This window comes from Bolinopsis microptera, chromosome 1, assembly GCF_026151205.1.
Source record: "Bolinopsis microptera isolate Bmic1 chromosome 1, MBARI_Bmic_1.0, whole genome shotgun sequence".
Classification (NCBI taxonomy): Eukaryota; Metazoa; Ctenophora; class Tentaculata; order Lobata; family Bolinopsidae; genus Bolinopsis; species Bolinopsis microptera.
This window is the reverse complement of record NC_087072.1, coordinates 21484834-21502533: the sequence shown is the minus strand read 5'-3', so window position 1 is coordinate 21502533 and position 17700 is coordinate 21484834. Positions and strand designations below refer to the sequence as shown.

The window sequence follows — 17700 nt, the reverse complement described above, 5'->3', positions numbered from 1 at the left end:
CAGAAAATGTCAGGACTCAACGTTTTTCTATTGATAATCATTTTTTCCTCGTCCAACGCGAGGAACAGTGATGATATCTACAAAAGAGCTGTTAAAGACAAGAAATTAATGCTGTCACTTTACCAAGAGCACCTGCCACAAGATATGAAACAGCACGGAACTGACCGATTACAAAACGTTCTGAGGTTCAAACTATTTGAGAGCAGTGTCCAGGAAGTGATAGAGATAAACAGCAGGCAGGACGGTTACGAAGTGGACATTAACTTCATGTCATATCTGACAGGAGAGGAGAAGATGCGGTACACTGGATTCAACGCTAGTTACCTGGCTCAGGCCCCTGTTTCTACCTCACATTTAGTCAGCTCTGCTACAGAGATTAACTGGGTGGGCTCAGGTCACGTGACGTTTGTACAGGATCAGGGAATGTGCGGTTCTTGCTGGACATTCGCAGGAACTGGACCGGTGGAATCCAGGTACGCTCTCCAGACGGGAACTTTGAAGAAGTTCTCAGAGCAGGAATCCTTGGAATGTGTGTACGATAAAAACGAGAAGAATGGGTGTAAAGGCGGACAATACTTCCACCAGTGGGACTGGATCAAGACAAAACAATCCCAGAGTTCCGCAAGTGACTACCCGTATAAAGGACGGATATTCAGTTGTAGGAGTGGGTGGTTCAAGAACCAGTTCACTAACGCCAAGTTGACAGGATTCAAGAGAACAGAGGCTAACTACGGGGCGATGGAGGGAGCACTTAACTCAGGTCCTTTAGCAGTCGGACTGAAGACATCTAAAGAGTTGTTTCAATACAAAAGAGGAGTGTTCCTCAAGGAGGAGTGTGGGACCCCCGCAAACCACGCCGTTGTAGCTGTCGGGTACACCCCCGCCTACTTCTTACTTAAGAACAGCTGGGGTGAGCGATGGGGAGAGAGTGGGTTTGTGAAGTTCTCCAGAGCAGTGGAGAACATGTGTGATGTAGCGCTGTGGGCCGCATATCCTGTGTTAGAGAGAACTGGGGAGGCGATTGATACTGACACGTGTTCAGATAGTAGGGGGGATTGTGAGGAACTAAAAGGGGACTGTGGTAACGGGATCAACTGGAAGATCATGGCAACAGGTTGTGCTAAAACCTGCGGTATTTGTGGTTGTAGAGACGCTATGGAGGACTGTGGAACATGGGCAAGAGAGGGGTACTGCACAAAACCCAACTACAAGGAATACATGGGATATTACTGTCCACTGAGCTGCAGAAAGTGTGATGTTCATCCAAAAATAGAGTCTGAACAAGACTGCGAGGATACAGACGAAAAGTGTGAATCTTACAAGAGACAGAACTATTGTGAGAGGTTCCCCAAGTTCATGTCCACCAGATGCAGGAGGAGTTGTGGACAGTGTGGGGAGGAGGAAGAGACGTGTGAGGAGATGGGACTAGTGCTCTGTCACGGAGAGTGCCGACATGCTCACATGTGCTGATTAGGATCTGATTTTTGTTTTCGCTTGATCTTATCAAGTAGTTAAAACCGTTTTGAGCAAGGTTATTTAGAATTTGAGTTAATTTATTTTGTGAAAATGTCAACAAAATTTTCAAAAACTTACTTCGTCGTCAGCGTTTTCTTCGTTTGGTGCAACAAACACAACTCCTGGATCCATTACTGCAGCTAAAAGTCAATGATTTGTTACTAAATTCCAAGGGTAGGTTTAAGATATAATCAGCTACTAAAGCGAGCTAATTCTGAATAACTATGATGAACATAACGTAACTGAGAAATGAACTAGTTGAGTTTCAGTACGATTTACACTTCAATAACGAAAATTTCATCGAGGTGACAATTTGCTTGTGTTAAGTGAGCATTGAGACGCAGGAAAATTGGTGGCCATGGAATAAACTTCGCCATAATTATTAATCATATTCAAGAAAAGAAATAACTTATAATTAAACTAAGTTAACAAAGATTTCATTCGTTCAAACGGTAAAACAAGATGTTAATATATCGAAAATCGCCTAAAGTTATTACAATTATATCAAAATGGCTAAAATAAAATGCTTTAACTTACTCCGGAAAACGAAGAGTAATAAAAACCTTCTGCGGGAATAGGACAATAGGCCAGGGTGTTAAAAATGGAATATCCATTAAGTACTCCGAAACCGAGTGTACCAGTGTTCCTGTTCATCTACTCAGTTTTAGACTTCTTAGCCATTTCCTCCTTGATAGCAGCTATTCTTTCCAGGATTGGGGGATGAGAGTAGTTGAATGTTGAGAACATCTTGTCGGCCATTGGGAAGCTCAGGTTATCTGTCACTAGCTTTATCAATGAGCTTTGTAACTTCTCTCCCTTACCGAGTCCAACAGCAAATCTGTCAGCTTGGAACTCGAAACATCGCGTGATGTAGATGGATACGGCTGACATAACTCGGTTTAAAGGACTGAAGATGAACTGGAAGATAACCAGAAGTGAGATTAGAGTAGGTTGCTCTTCAACAAACCCAAAGTCAGCTAACATCTTCTTATTCTTTACGAGAAGGCCGAAAGTGTAGAACATGCCCAGGATTAAGAACTGGTTAAGAATCATTGGTTTCCAGACGTGACCGTGATACCAGTGACCAAGTTCATGACCCAACACGGCCACAACCTCCTCCTGGCTACAACCCTTCTTCTTTCCTGTCGTTACAGTCTCCTCTTCACCTGGAAACTCGCGCTTGTTACCGTCTGCGTCCAATCCCAACATGGGATTACAAGTGTCGTCTAGTAGTGTGTCGAACAGTACGATTCTTTTATTCTTGAAGAAGCCGTAAAAGAATGCATTGCTGTGAGCAGATCTTTTAGAGCCGTCGACCACAAACAACTTGGTGAGAGGGAAGTTGATACTTTTAGCCAGGTCAACAATAGCAGTGCGGAGAGGGGAATCAGGGACGGGGGTGTACTTGTCAAACAGTGGCGCAATGAAGTCCATGTATACGAAGAAAATAGCCATGGTGAAAAGGAAAGTGAAGCCCCACGCGTATATGAAGAAATAATCCCCACCCCATTTTATCAGCCATATTAATGGTGTGACCATTATAGTGGTTATAAGTTGACTTACCGCCATCTTCTTGAGGGAATCTTTGAAGTAGAATCCCATCGTCATTTTGTTGAAACCATGCCTTTCTTCGATAACAAACGTGCTATACAGTGACCAGGGTAGATGTACAACGAAGGACAGGATGGTGGTCTGAAGGAGGAACATGTTGGATTGAATGAGCTCATCAGTGTACCCCAAACTTTCAATACTTTTACCAGAAAAGTTCCACAGCTTGGCCAGGAAGAATGTAAGAGTGATGGCTAATAATTCTAACTCGTGATAGGCGTCTTGGAGGATACCGAAGTTGATCTTTTCCAAGCTGTATAGACGAGATTTCTTGTACGTTTCTTCATCCATCAGTTTCTGGACGTCTTCATTGGCAGTCCGATTTTCTTTTACGGTTCTCCTCTGACGGAGAATGAGGTATAGATCCCAGAAGAATTCGGCCGTAACAAAACCCAGACTCCAGTGCATGTAGTTAATGTCAACAAGCATATCCTTCAACATATCCAGCATACAACATATCCCCATCATGTTTAACTGTCAAATAACAAGTGCAACAGTACACGGTACAGAGCAAGGACTGGGCTAAATGTATTTTGGATATAAAATAGAGTCTTCGCGCTTGACACTATCGCTCGATTTTATCCATCTCCAAAACGATTCCTTGCACAGCGCATTATCTGCGCGGCGTAAGTGGATTGTCGTTACATATATTTTTGTTAAATTGATAAATTTTGAAGTTAAATTTAGATTTTTGTAATTTAATAATAACACGTAAATGTATCAAATAATATATTTATGAGTTAAAGTTAAATAAAACCTAACTATTTAAGATCGATTTAAATTATTCTGATAACTACTATTTCCGCGCCGCGCTTGACAAATTTATCTTTTTGCTTATAAGTTCTTATTGAGCGAATGACTTTCGAATGTGTGCGGAGGGCTACCCACCTGACTTTCGCGCGCAATACTGTCTTCCTTTCCTTAGTAGACCTTTCCTTAGTTATTCACCAGTTTGCCAGGTTTCGAAGACTGGTTATATTTCTATGCAACTGACCGCCATGAATGCTGTAGAATTGAACAAAGTTCTCGAGGCAACTGTCTCAGTTGGTACGTAGTTAGCAAATGTTGTTCTTATTTGATTTTATTGCCGCGTTATACCGAGATTTACTGGATTAACACAGAGTTTTATACCATCTGCCCTGTTTTACTGAATTGTACTTTCACTGTATTTGCTGAAGAACGTGCATTTGGTTTGGGAAGAAATTAAACTTAGTTGCTATTGTTCCAGTCCAGATTATTTGAACTATTCTAACCTCAATAATTATTAAAACGATGTTGATGATCCTCCAGTTGAATCTGACACAGCGACTTTTCAGATATTGTTGCCTTGCAAGCGGCCCAAAAGTACCTCGAAAGTGCTGCTGCTTCTAACCTTGTAAGTTATTTTTCCAAGCCAACACTCGTGACCTGTGAATGGAGTGTATGAAGGGAGCCAAGTTCAGGGATCCCCTTGTCTTAGCTCGCTCGTTGGTTCAGATACTTGATTGATTATTTTGCAACATACTAGTAAAATTTAAAAAAAGATTTTCGACAGAAAAGCCTACTGGTTAAACCTCCTTTATAATTGAACCAACATGATTAAAAAATACTCATCTCACTGCATTTTCTAATTTAGCTATAATCATCTCAGGAGTTGTTATTGGTAGAGTTATCTAACCTGTTGTCAAATGCGGGCCAGTCTGAGAATGTCCGTAAAGCTGCAGCCATCCAGCTTAAGAACTACCTCACTAGCAAAGATGAGACTGTCAAAGTGCAGTACCAACAGAGGTGGCTCACTTTTGACGGCAACAACAAGCTCGGTATTAAAACTAACGTAAGTTCTTTAATCTAGATTAATTTTTAGATTTCATAGAGTTAAGTTCGAACGATATCAATATTGAAACCCAGATTAATATTGATTGTAGCTTACACTACCTACACTGCACTGATAAACCAAGCAAGGAGAGTTGGAAGGTTTATCAATCCTAATCTATTGACAAATATTTCAGATACTGCGGACACTTGGAACAGAGTCATCCCACCCTTCCAATGCTGCCCAGTGTGTTGCAGCAATCTCCCAGATAGAGCTTCCTCTTAATCAGTGGCCCGATCTCATCCAGATACTTGTTACAAACTGTACAACTCCTAATGCTCCCGATCCATTGAAGGAAGCTTGCATTGAAGCCCTCGGATACATAGTAGAGGACATTGTGAGTATTCCTTACTTCCTTAGCACGTTGTTTCTTTCAAATGGTTCAAGTTGTGTTGCCATTTAGATATTTCTGGGCTTTACGTTGAACCTTAAATTTCACTTTCACTCTCTAAGCTGATTTAGAACTAGATGAAATTAAGAATATGTGCATTTCTCGAGTGATTATTACCTTGCCTTTGCTCTCTCTGAAATACCGACTTCATTTATTCTGCAGCGTGAACAAAATTTGACTGCCAGAAAGTTCACCGCCGGCTGCAACTAGTCAGTCATATTCTTTCCAAATACGAAATGTTTTTGACAAATCTCGGGTTCCGCCATGTCGAAAATGGCAACAATAGAATAAATTTACCGGAATTTTTTGTCAATTTTGGCGACGATGGATGACGTAAATGGCATACAATTTTTCGTCATGGATGGTATAAATTCCAGAATGGCAAGATATGTTTCGCTATTAAAAAGTAGATGGCAAACATTGCGTTGGAACCATCCATCTTTGGTTTGGTTCCGGTTAATCCTTTAGTTTTTAAACTATCTGAATTAACTTGTATTCAGCCAAGTTATGTTAACTAGCACACGTTTGCTGAGGTTCCAAACTTACACGAAATACGTTTTTCTGACAGTAGCATTGTGTTTAACGTGCGATGACTTAACATGTATTTTTTTATCTGGTATTTTATACACATCTACTGATAACGAAATGACTATAGTCTCTGCTAAAAATTTAGAAACTCCTTCCAGTTACCTTATTTGAAAATACTTAAAAAGATAAGGCTATAATTCATGTCACTCGCGATTAAATATGAAATCTTTTTGAAGCCAAGATTTTCATAAGAGTGGGTTTCGTTGGTTGCCAAACAAAACACCTGGTTTTTCCATCAATTAACGAGTTTCATAATGCTAATCTGATTTAGATCAGTTCCAAAAGATGCATCTGCTCACGGGATAATATCACACCTGCAAATACAATGATTTAATACAGTGATTTAATACTTGTAAAGTTGATGCAGTATTGGCCATTGGGCATACACTTAGTCGGTTGTGTTGTATGATTTCATTGCAGGCTCTTGTGCACTAATTATTGCGAATACAACATTTTGCCAGGATTTGGATCGGGAAAAGCGAGAAAAAATTGTAATATTTTTCTAAAGGAATTTTTAATATTACAGTGAACGGCTCTGCAATAATTGTAATCTAAATTTTGAAAATAATTGTGTAGCCTCCCTCCCAGATAAGAAGGCGTGTCTCGTTCTTCAACACAAGGCCATAATTTATATGTACAATCTTCGTAATTTACATCACATTGTAATTGAAGATATGTTTGGAGATATCATTCCGGTCTAATTATCACTTCTCTCTATTTCAAACCTAAGAAAGTGACTCCCAGCTTTATGGAATTGTACCGCTATAATATTTCCGGCAGCAGATTACAGCCGGGTGAGCTCTCACGATATCATACATACATGTTACATGGTAAGGTCTCCTCCTAGTCGTTGGAGTGGCCTGCATCACACACATCTCGTTGGCGGCGTAACATATGTCTCCACTGTACTCGGTTGGTAGCCAAAGCTTCTGTTGTGTCGTTGTCGATGTTTTCAACACCTGTAAACTTAGCAGCATCTTCGAGTACGCAGGACTTCCAGTTCTTACGGGGTCTGCCCCTTGACCTCTTTCCATAATTTGGCTTCCAGTTCAACAGAAACCTCGGTAGTCTAGAGTCTGGCATTCTAACTACATGTCCATACCAACGTAGCCTGGCAGCACTGATGAAAGTCTCAACTGACTTGATGCCAGCCCTCCTAAGAACTTCGTCGTTGGTCACATGAAAGAACCATTTAATCCTAAGGATCCTTCTCAAGGAGGTTTGATGGAAAACCTCGAAGCGTTTCATCTGCTTTTTGGTGGTGTTCCAGACTTCAGCTCCATACAACAAGATGGTGAGGACAGCAGCCCTATAGATCCTGATCTTGGTTGGAGTCTTTATAGTTCTGCTATTCCAAATGTTCCAGAGCTGATGAAAGGCGCCATTAGCCTTCTGGATACGGACATCCAGGTCTCTGTTGATTGTCCCATCCCCACTGATAGTTGCACCCAGGTAGACAAAGTTGCTAACCTGCTCGACGGGTTCACCCTCAACCGACAGCTCAATACAATCATCCTTGATGAAAGGTCGCTGGGAGGCGCACTTGCTTACAGCCATGCATTGGGTCTTCTTTGCATTTATTCTGAGCCCAGCGTAGGAGCTGTAATGAACTAATAGATCAGTTGATTCCTGTAGGCCTTCCCCTGAGTTGTCCATAATAGCCATGTCATCAGCATAATCGGTGTCCAGAATGACCTTTTCCTCGACCGTCTTCATCTCTTTCTGCAGCACTGCGCCTTGACTGATGATCTTGTTGGTCTCAGCCAGAAATGCAGAAAAGTTTAGGCAGAAATTAAAGACAGGAGGTGCTTGAATGTCACCCTGACCTGTGCCTGAGTTAACATCAAACCAGTCTGTCAGCTCCCCATTAACCCTCACGGCACTCATGGTACCCCCAAAAAATGACTGAAATATTCTGACATATTTTTCAGGCAGCCCATAGTGTCTCATACTGCACCAAATAAAGTCCCTTCTGATAGAATCGAACGCTGCCTTGAAATCCACAAAATTAATGTAAAGAGGAATGTTAAACTCAAGACAGTTATGAATAATAGTTCGGAGAGAATAAATCTGATCAATACATGAGCGGTTCTGTCTAAATCCGCACTGATTCTCCCTGAGGAGACACTCCATACCAGCATGTAACCGCTTAAGAAGAATCATCTGAAAAAGCTTGGATGCTGTAGACCTTAAGGTGATCCCTCTGTTGTTCCCGCAGACTGAAGTGTCTCCTTTCTTCCCAATAACAATGATCACACCCTTTAACCAATCTTCAGGAACAGTCTCTTCTTCCCACACTTTCTTGAATAGACACTCTAGTTGATCAACTAGAGCACTCGCACCATACTTCAGTTGCTCGTTAGTTATCCCGTCCACTCCTGGGCTTTTGTTGTTCTTAAGCTTTGTCAGGGAATAACTAATCTCGTCTCTGGTGGGTGGTCCATCCGAACAAGAGAGAGAGTTAAAGTGGGGTTGGGGTGGTACTGTATCAAGGTCGGCAAGGTCGACACTTGATAATGGAGGGTTCAGAAGTTCAGTAAAGTGCTCCTTCCACCTATCCCTCTGCTGTTGGGGATCCGTGATCTTCCTACCGTCCTTGTCCCGGACACAAGATGCTTGAGGCTTCTTGTTCTTACCAGAGATCTTCTTGATCTTTGCCCATACCTCACGCTGCTGACCTTTGCTCGCTGCTTCCTCAAGATCAGTAGCTACTCTAACTGCCCAGTTATTGTCGTCTAGCTTGCTGCTTTTCTTGACTAACTTATTAAGTTTAGAATACTCTGACCTGTTAGCGTCTGAGTTTGGGTCTTTGCGCTTAAACTGTGCCCGCTGAATCAATAAATCCTTGGTCTTCCGTGACAGGTGTTGCTCCTTTGCCTTCCGGGGTCTTTTGCCTAGTACCTCCAGTGAGACATCAGTGACGGTCTGACTGAGATTACGCCACATATCCTCGAGGTCGACCTCACTATCCAGACTTGCAAATCGGTTTTGAAGAGCCACATTGTACTCTGTAACCGTAGTACTATCCCTCAGGCGCTCAATGGCAGGCACATTGGGCCTGTTGGCGTTGATCTTTGTCACTGACTGAAGTTTGATTTTCAGCAGTCCTAGAACCAGATAATGATCGGAGCCGATGTCTGCCCCGCGACATACCCTAACATCAAAAAGTGACTGACGAAACCGCTTTCCAATGCAGATATGATCTATCTGATTGACGGTGAGCCCGTTGGGGGACCGCCATGTTCCCTTGTGAATGTTCTTGTGCTCGAAGAGAGTTCCCCCGATGACAAGCTGGTTCGTCGCACAGAAATCCACAAGTCTTGTCCCGTTGTCATTTGATGAGCTATGGAGTGATTCCCCACCGATGACCGCTTCACTTCCATATCTGCCTGATGTTACTTTTGCATTAAAATCGCCGAGCAGTAACTTGATATCGTGACGAGGTAGCCCATCAAATGTATCTGTGAGTGTCCTATAAAACTTATCTTTCTCACTCTCCTCTGCACCCTCAGTTGGAGCATAGGCCACAACAACAGAGATGTTGATTTGCTTACTATGCAGCCTAGCAGTTAAAACCCGCTCCGATGTGGGAGTGAACGATATCAGGGAGTTTCTGATTCGTTTTGAAAGACTGAGACCGACTCCCTGTCTCTTGATCCCGTCGACTCTACCGGAATGGATGAGTAGACTGCCATTGTCCAGTAGAGTGGTGCCAGATCCAGGCATGTGAGTCTCGGTGATCCCCAAAAGATCCAATCTGTACTGATCAATGTTTTGACTAAGTTGGTAGAGCTGTGTAGATGAGCTGACAAGAGATAGAACGTTCCATGTTCCAAAACGTAAAAACTGTTTGCAATAATTTACTGGATTGGATTTGTTGGAAGCAGGGTCAACATGGATGATCTGTTGACTAATAAATCTGGTCGGATGACGAGTACCCCCTCTTCTCATCAGGCGACTGGGGTCCCGTAGGCTTTGCCCAGCCTCCGTCATGCTGGAACCATCCGTCCTTGAATTGGAAGTAGCACTCCGTCCATTTGATGTGTGTGTTGTTTCAGTAGCGTTGTTATTTGAGGTGGAAGGGATGCTGGCCCTTCGCACCCGATGAACCGCATGCAGTCCTAACGAGACAGATGTCCCGGTTATATTTTTCGACCTGTACTGGTCTAGAGCCGCAGTGTTCTGTTACCGTTCACCTGTTTTAACTGGAATCACCCAGAACAGGCTACTAAGCTTAACAGTGGCACCTCGAGAAGGGTGTGGCTCTTCACCACGCACTACGGATCTTGGGCTCGGAGAGGTTGTGTAAGACACTTCACGAGCCCCTGGAGTTTGGAAAACCCCTTAATCTCACGATATCAGTCGGTCCCAAATGAAAGTTATTTTACGTGATCCCCACTACAAGACTAGACATAAAGTTTCTCCCAAGTCTCACTATACCAACTGAACATCAAGGTGATTGTGAGAACATGAAACACAGTTTGATGTGACTTACTGTACTGCTTTACATATTATACACTGCTGTATGTTATACAGGGTTGTCCAAAAGTCATAACAATCTGGTGCTTTACTGAAAATTTTTCAGGACCTACTAGTTTGCAAGTGACGTTTACTGAAACCACTAATAAGTGAAAATTATCTTATTCCAGACCACACCTTTTATTATAGATATTCTATAGACTCAGTTTCTGCATTTTGCAATTCCCCATAGAATATAAAATGCCGAAACAATATGCAAAGCGGAGTTGAAATGTAAAGCAATTTGTGTATCTCGTCAGCAATATTAATCGGAGGATCACGTGATGCGACACTGCAATCAAGCAGTATCTTATAGTGTATCTCTGTCAGGTAGCCCAAACATCTGATCCCACGTAATGAACTAACGGATTATGCTTGATATCTTCTTTCTCTCAATTGTTTAGAACACACGTAATTTAAGAACCAAAACATATTGCGTAGCGGAAAAATGCAATCAGAATGACGAAATTGAACGAACAAAGGAAAACAGTGAGTCTGCAATGTTTCATTCGATTTTTTTCACTGAGCATTGAAGACAGGTCTAGGTCATAACACAAGAATTGTCTGACTCGGCCCATCAGTGTCCAAGCAATTAGCCCAAATGTCTGTGCCCTGATACTTGGGCCACCCTGTTCTGTATATTCTTAACGAGTTCTGAAAGAATTCTAAAAGACTCCTTGGAATACCCAAAATGTACCATGGACAGCTCTCATTCTGATCATACTAATTAATGAGTACTGTAAAACCCCAATTTATCGCGGACTTTGTTGAAAGAGCTCTCGATTGTTCAGAACATACGTTGCGTGTCAAGAAATTTATGTTTCATCTGATTTATTCATTAAATGTGTAATGAAGGCAGGTCATAATACAACGAATTGTCTGACTTGGGTCATCAGTCATATCAATCATTCGTAGTCTGATTGCGGGAAATACTGAATATCAATCAGTGTCTCGTCTAGGCAAGTAGCCAAAAAAAGGTTCTTAAAGACTTCTGATTTTAAAAGACTCGTAGGATATAGGATTAGGAATACCAAATGATAACCGAGTTTGCAGTAAGGGCCGCCTGTCCTTATTTACCTAAAGGCCCCATTGTTTGAGGCGTCTATATTGTTAAAGGCTGCTATTTCGGAGGCTGCTATCTTTGGTTTCTGTGACTGTAAGTTTTCCCAAACATGACTTTTGGATCTTGGGCATATATTTTGTAGTAGGCTACCTCCGTATCATGAGTTTCGACCGACATTTTCCCGTCCCAAAAAGCTAAATTAATACAAGGGTTAACTAACAAGATCATGATACATCAGCGTAGTGTGCAACACGTGCATATATAACGTAGTACAAACTGCACCTTGGTAATTTCAGGTAATTCGGTTCGATGTCACGTATAAAAGTTATTTGTTCACATAAATGCGCGCATGGCCGACCATTATTTTAATCGATTCAGTTAATTGCAACACTTAAACATGTCACTTACGGTTCCCGCTTTAAAACTCGCTTTCAGGTATCGTTTCTTCGTGATGATAAAAATAAATTATGCCCTTATCCACTGATCAAATTTTGTGTTGTCGCTCCATTTCATTCAACGAAACGAACCACAGTATTTACTACCCCGCTCCTATGCGGAAAAGATATATTATAAGATATAAATAAATAATTTACACAATACGGTGCCTATGTCTGTCATTACCAAATATGACATGGAAGTAGTACGTACACGTCTGGGACGGGAAAAATAGTAGCCGCACACAAACCAAGGATTGCAATTTATTTGTGGATGTCGGTTATAACGCAATACTGCGGGATCAATTCTGACTGGTAGATATGACACTATTTTGTTCACAGCCAGCGTATTTATTAAATGGCTTATCAATGACACTATCCAAAGAAGAGTATAATTATTTCTGTGTCTTGAACTGGAGTGACGCTAAGTGTCTAGAGTTTCAAGCTGTGATCGGTACCCGATATAATGGGATAATGGTGCACTTGACGACACTGATGATGCAGACCCCACGTTAAGGGAGGCTGTATGTTGTAACGATCCACCATCATTCAGAGATCTGGTGAACTTGCTCTATCAGGAGGTCATGACGTCTGCAGTATGCTTCCCAATTATTGGGTTTTAAATAACTAAGCAAGAGTTTATGGTTTATAAATCTGTCGATAACCTTATTAGAGATCCTGATGGACATGGAACGTGAAAAGCAAAAAGCCTTATCTCTGTACAAACACTCCTTATCAGGAGTGTTACTTACCCTACCCTGAAGTTATCTTCCAGTCATGAAAAAAACCTTGTTTCGTTTAATAAATTTAATTCTTTCCTAGGTAGTTTGTCTTATGGTCTACGGATAACATAACTTAATCATACCACTTTTCACCATGTACACCACAACTAGCATGAAGCATCAGTGATGAGTGAGCACTCTACCGCTGAAAATGTGTGTCGTTTGTGTGTGTGTCGTGTACAGGGTGCAAGAACTTGAACAATTTTATGTACTAACATACTTTAGCGCGCATACTATTTCATTGGCTCAAAAGAGAGTTAGTAATGTGTTATGAGTAAGGAAAAGTTGACTGGAAGCGAGCTTTGTTTGTATGTGGTCATCCTAATGAATTACTGAGTATAACTGCACCACCAAATCTCCAACAGATTACATTTTTTTATTTCTTAAATAAGATTCTACCATACTGGCTTCATATCGGAAATATTCCTACAGGGTTATTCTATCTTGTTGGAATTAATCATTTTGCGTCCTGTTCTGATTACGGTGACGTAACTAGAAGTGATTTGGGTGTGATAGTGCTCGGTCTAGGAACATGTGCCCCTTCTCTTTGTAGCGTTGAGCGCGCGCGATCATATCTTTGTTGTGCTAACCAAATTTTATCAGCTAAATTTTGCTTCGCGCTGCATGCGCGTTTAAAATTTGTCGCGAAAATTTTGAAAATTATACATTTTGGGATACCAAAACCTCATAATGTATCTTTTACGAAATGACACTAGCCCATGAGAGGTTAAGATACCCTGCATTAAACCAATTATCTGTTTACAGGAACCGACTGTTTTGGTTCATCAATCGAACCTCATCCTTACTGCGATCATCAACACTATGAGAAAAGAGGAACCCAAGTAAGGGCTATACTTTATGTTAATATTCAGGACACTAATTAAGACATAGAAGATCTGATACAAGTGGGTACATTATGAGGCTTGAAGGTGTGGTAAAACCATTGTAATATCTCACCAGTTAATTTTCAGTGAACGTGTACGAATCGCTGGAGCACAAGCTTTATTCAACGCTCTAGAGTTCTGTAAAGATCAGTTCGATCGTCCGGTAAGAAAATCTTTAAACTGGTGTTTAAATTTTCTAAATATTTTTAGGATGTTTTTTTGAAATCATGAAGCATCTGAAATTGAAGTCCTTCGGAGTGTTCATCAAATGTTCAGCTTATTAATCTTGTCCGTTAATATTCAAATAGCTTTCAACATATGGTGTTATTCAGGAGGAGAGAAACTACATAATGCGAGTGATCTGCGAGTCTACCCAGACAAACATTTCCAAACTGAGTGTAGCGAGTCTTCAGTGTCTCTCCAAGATCATGTCTTTGTACTACAAACACATGGAGAACTACATGAGTCAGGCACTCTTTGCTATCACTCTCTCGGCGCTGGAGAGTAAGGAAGATGAGGTGGCTCTGCAAGGTTGGTTCCGTATTAACATGGCTTCGATAGGTTACAAGGATGTAAATATAGTTTAACGTTAAATATAGAGTACTACAGACGTCAGACACATATGATATAGTGGATGCGTGAATGTTTTGTTAGAAACTTGGTTAGTTAAAATTTCAACACGACATAGTTTAAAGAATTCCTCTCTGGATATCTTACCTATCTTGCTATCCCACAGGTATTGAGTTCTGGAGCACGACCTGTGAGGAGGAGACGGATCTAGCAATAGAAGCCCAAGAAGCAGCGGAGTTGGGCGAACCTCCAGATATTGTCAGCAAACACTACATGTTAGGAGCCTTGCAGTATGTCGTACCTCAGCTTCTCAAGTGCCTTACTGTACAGGTTACTGCCGTCATCTTATCTCTCCATATTCATTATTCAGTATTTGGATGTTACTTTTCCTCGTATATATCGGCTTTTTTGTGGTGCCTGTAGCTTGTGTTCAATGAAAATGTCCTCAGGAAGAGTACGATGACGAAGATGACTGGAACCCTAACAAGGCAGCTGGAGTGTGTCTAATGTTGATTGCCCAGTGCTGTATGGATAACGTGGTGCCCCATGTCATCCCCTTTGCAGAACATATTGCACACCAAGATTGGAGGTTCAGAGACGCAGCTGTCATGTCCTTCGGGTGCATTGTGGACGGTCCTGACCCTAAAGTACTGAACCAACACACCTGGAACTTGATCCCTCACTTGATCAACATGTTGAAGACGGATGTTAGTTTAGCAGTAAGGGATACCTGCGCCTGGACCCTGGGTAGGATTTGTGAGAGGTTACCTCAGACTATCCTACAGCACCCTAGCGTTAATGACCTTGTCGCTGCCCTTCTTATGAGTTTGGAGAACGACCCTAGGGTCGCTACTAACGCCTGCTGGGCCTTCTCTTCTCTTGCCGAGGTTGGTTAACTTTTAAATTTGTCGATTTCCTTGATTTTGTTTGTTGCTTCAATTGCATTATATCATGCTTCAATTGAATTAAAATGTTAGTTCACATTGCCTCCCTCTCCATAGTCAGCTTACGAGGCAGCTGAGAACTTGGCAGGAGATAACGAGGAAGAGCCTCAAACTTACATCCTCTCCTCCTTCTACCCCACCATCATACAGAAACTGTTGCTCACCACCGCTAGACCTGATGCTAGCCAGAACAACCTTCGAAGGTTAGAAGCCAAAATTATGTTTTAACCTTTACTCATGATTTCTAACCTCTACTCCAGTCCCATTCTCTGCTGCGTGTCAAATTTAAGATTTATAGAATATCTCAGCTGATTTTTTTCGTGCAGAGCCAATAAAATAATATGGATATAAGTATTGGCACATCTCCACCACTCTTTTAACACGACTCTGCTCCAGTGCTGCTTACGAAGCTATCATGGAGCTACTGAAATCGTCACCGCGGGACTGTTATGCTATAGTACAGGAGACAACAGTCACGATAATTGCGAGATTAGAAGAGTTGCTTCATCACAAACAGGCTAATAACGAGAAGACTGGAGGTAACTTTAACGACCTGCAGTCCCTCCTTTGTGCAACACTTCAGGTAACTTACGGGAACAAGTGTAATCGCTCAGACAATATCTGAAGATTAATTTTCGGATTAGATATCACGTACATTTTTTGGTCAAAATTATCTTATTAGCCAGGAGTACTTAAACCTCGAGCGTCTACTCTTATTTTCTTAATACCGTAATTCAGGACTTAATTATGCATATGTTTGGTATTGAGCAAGTCATATCACGCCCCTGTTAATTGACGGCCGTGTAACTACTCAACTAAATATGTATCCTGCCTATGATGAACACTAAATAGTTACACGGCTATTCCAGGACTCACTAATCCATATTACAGTGCGTGATAAAGAAGATGCAGCAAGGAGATGCTATCCAGATATCTGACACTGTCATGTCCGCTTTTCTCATGATGATGAGTTCCAATGAGCAGTCGAGCGAGGTTCAAGAGGACGCTTTAATGGCTGTCGGTTAGTTACCATAGCAACATGTATCTATAGTACCACAGTGCCATTACAAAACCTAACCACAGTTAATATTAATGAGTACCACATTGCCAATACGCTGCCGTAGTGACAATCAAAAATACTAGTAATACAAGTTTTCTATTGATCAACTCTACTCCCCAGGAACGGTGATGGAAGTAACTGACAAGCACTTTGCCAAGTATATGGACAGTTTCTGGCCTTACCTGATGGCCTCCCTCCAGAACCACGCCGAGTACTCTGTCTGCGCTGCAGCTGTTGGTATCGTAGGGGACATGTGCCGAACTTTCGGTGCGGAGATGGCCAACTTCAGTGACAAGCTCATGGACTGTTTGGTAGCTGCTCTATCTGTGAGTTATAGGATTCTTATCCAGAATTAAGGGGTTAGGCTGTGAACCGTGACTTTATCATGTGGTAGGTGAAAATATAAAACCTCTTTTTTTTGATTCCAACACTCTTTAAATTTACATTTATTGAGGAAGGATCTTTTTCAGAACCAAGGTCTACACCAGTCCGTGAAACCAAGTATCTTGAGTACATTTGGAGACATTGCCATGGCAATAGGTCCAGTTTACACCAAATACCTACAAGTGGTTATCCACATTCTGAAACAGGCCTCTGAGGCTACTGTTGACAAGGTAACTAACCGTGTTCTATGAATATTGAATATTTTATTAATCTATCGAGTAAATAATGATCTAGCCCGTCCTTTGAGAATAGTCCCTTTAACAGTATATAGTTCCCTGATTTGTAAACTCTCAGAACGATTACGAGATGTTGGACTACTTTAACGAGTTGAGAGAGGGAATACTAGAGGCGTACTCTGGAATAGTTCAGGGTTTAAAGGGAGAGGATACAGCTAACAACCAACTGGAGCAACTGAGACCATACCTCCAGATCATCCTTCAACTCATCATCTCCGTGTCGGAGGACAGAGATAAAACTGACAGTTTGACTTGTTGTGCTTGTGGACTTATCGGGTGAGATTAGAAGTTTTGTTTTCATCAGGGTGTAAAGCATTTACAAAATACGTCTTGTGTTTGCCGTTTGGCACGAAACAGCTTAAGCTTGATTTTTACCCGCGTTCAATTACTATCTTAGACTCTGATAAAAAACGGATATCAAATTTGAGTAGAATTTTACGAATGAAACTGACTTAACCCATTACCTCCCCAACAGAGACATAGTGACTGGGTACGGCAGCTCCGTAAAGAACCTGGTCCAGTTTGACAGCATTGCAGATCTTCTCAGTCAGGGCAGACGAAGTAGAATATCTAAAACAAAGTCCATGGCTCACTGGGCTAGCAAAGAAATGAAGAAGATAAATGCTTTGTGAACACGTGTGATAATTATTAGTGTGACAGTGAGACTGTGAGCGAGTGTGTGCCGTGCGAGACAGCTACAGATTTGTGCCTGTGAGATTTTAATTGTCCGATATACGAGCACCTAACGTTATCTCTCGATCAAACCCGATTTATTATCGTAAAGGCTTTAAGATATCCTTCTTTCTGTAAG

At 41.6% G+C, this 17700-nt stretch overlaps 3 protein-coding genes across 6 annotated transcripts in view; 1 reads left to right on the top strand and 2 right to left on the bottom strand.

The window, feature by feature from the left end:
• Positions 1-17700, bottom strand: part of LOC134824413 (TAR DNA-binding protein 43-like) — an 83270-nt gene that overhangs the window by 10575 nt on the left and 54995 nt on the right. For 3 of the 4 annotated variants that reach the window (XM_063836326.1, XM_063836333.1, XM_063836341.1), the window contains exon 2: positions 1594-1657. In XM_063836326.1, the coding sequence (XP_063692396.1) occupies positions 1594-1647 (54 nt within the window). In that variant the 5' untranslated portion in view covers positions 1648-1657. Of the gene's footprint in view, positions 1-1593; positions 1675-17700 lie in introns of those variants that run through there. The other variant, XM_063836320.1, reaches the window with a different exon arrangement.
• LOC134824376 (CAAX prenyl protease 1 homolog) lies at positions 1865-3684 on the bottom strand. The gene has a single exon (XM_063836278.1). The coding sequence runs from the start codon at positions 3589-3591 to the stop codon at positions 2170-2172; it is 1422 nt and encodes a 473-aa protein (XP_063692348.1). The 5' UTR covers positions 3592-3684; the 3' UTR covers positions 1865-2169.
• Positions 3997-17534, top strand: LOC134824321 (importin subunit beta-1-like). Its single transcript, XM_063836198.1, has 16 exons — positions 3997-4170; positions 4440-4498; positions 4754-4936; positions 5112-5312; positions 13517-13593; positions 13723-13798; positions 13968-14166; positions 14372-14535; positions 14655-15092; positions 15207-15352; positions 15546-15732; positions 16041-16170; positions 16330-16535; positions 16680-16823; positions 16948-17165; positions 17365-17534. The coding sequence occupies exons 1-16, from the start codon at positions 4107-4109 to the stop codon at positions 17519-17521; spliced, it is 2649 nt and encodes an 882-aa protein (XP_063692268.1). The 5' UTR covers positions 3997-4106; the 3' UTR covers positions 17522-17534.

Excerpts from the sequence above, each read along its gene's own strand:
- LOC134824321 (XM_063836198.1), top strand. The coding sequence starts at position 4,107 with ATGCAACTGACCGCCATGAATGCTGTAGAATTGAACAAAGTTCTCGAG. Across the intron at positions 15,353-15,545 it reads AGCCAGAACAACCTTCGAAG|TGCTGCTTACGAAGCTATCA; the intron begins GTTAGAAGCCAA and ends ACTCTGCTCCAG. Across the intron at positions 15,733-16,040 it reads TCCTTTGTGCAACACTTCAG|TGCGTGATAAAGAAGATGCA; the intron begins GTAACTTACGGG and ends TCCATATTACAG.
- LOC134824376 (XM_063836278.1), bottom strand. The coding sequence starts at position 3,591 with ATGATGGGGATATGTTGTATGCTGGATATGTTGAAGGATATGCTTGTT.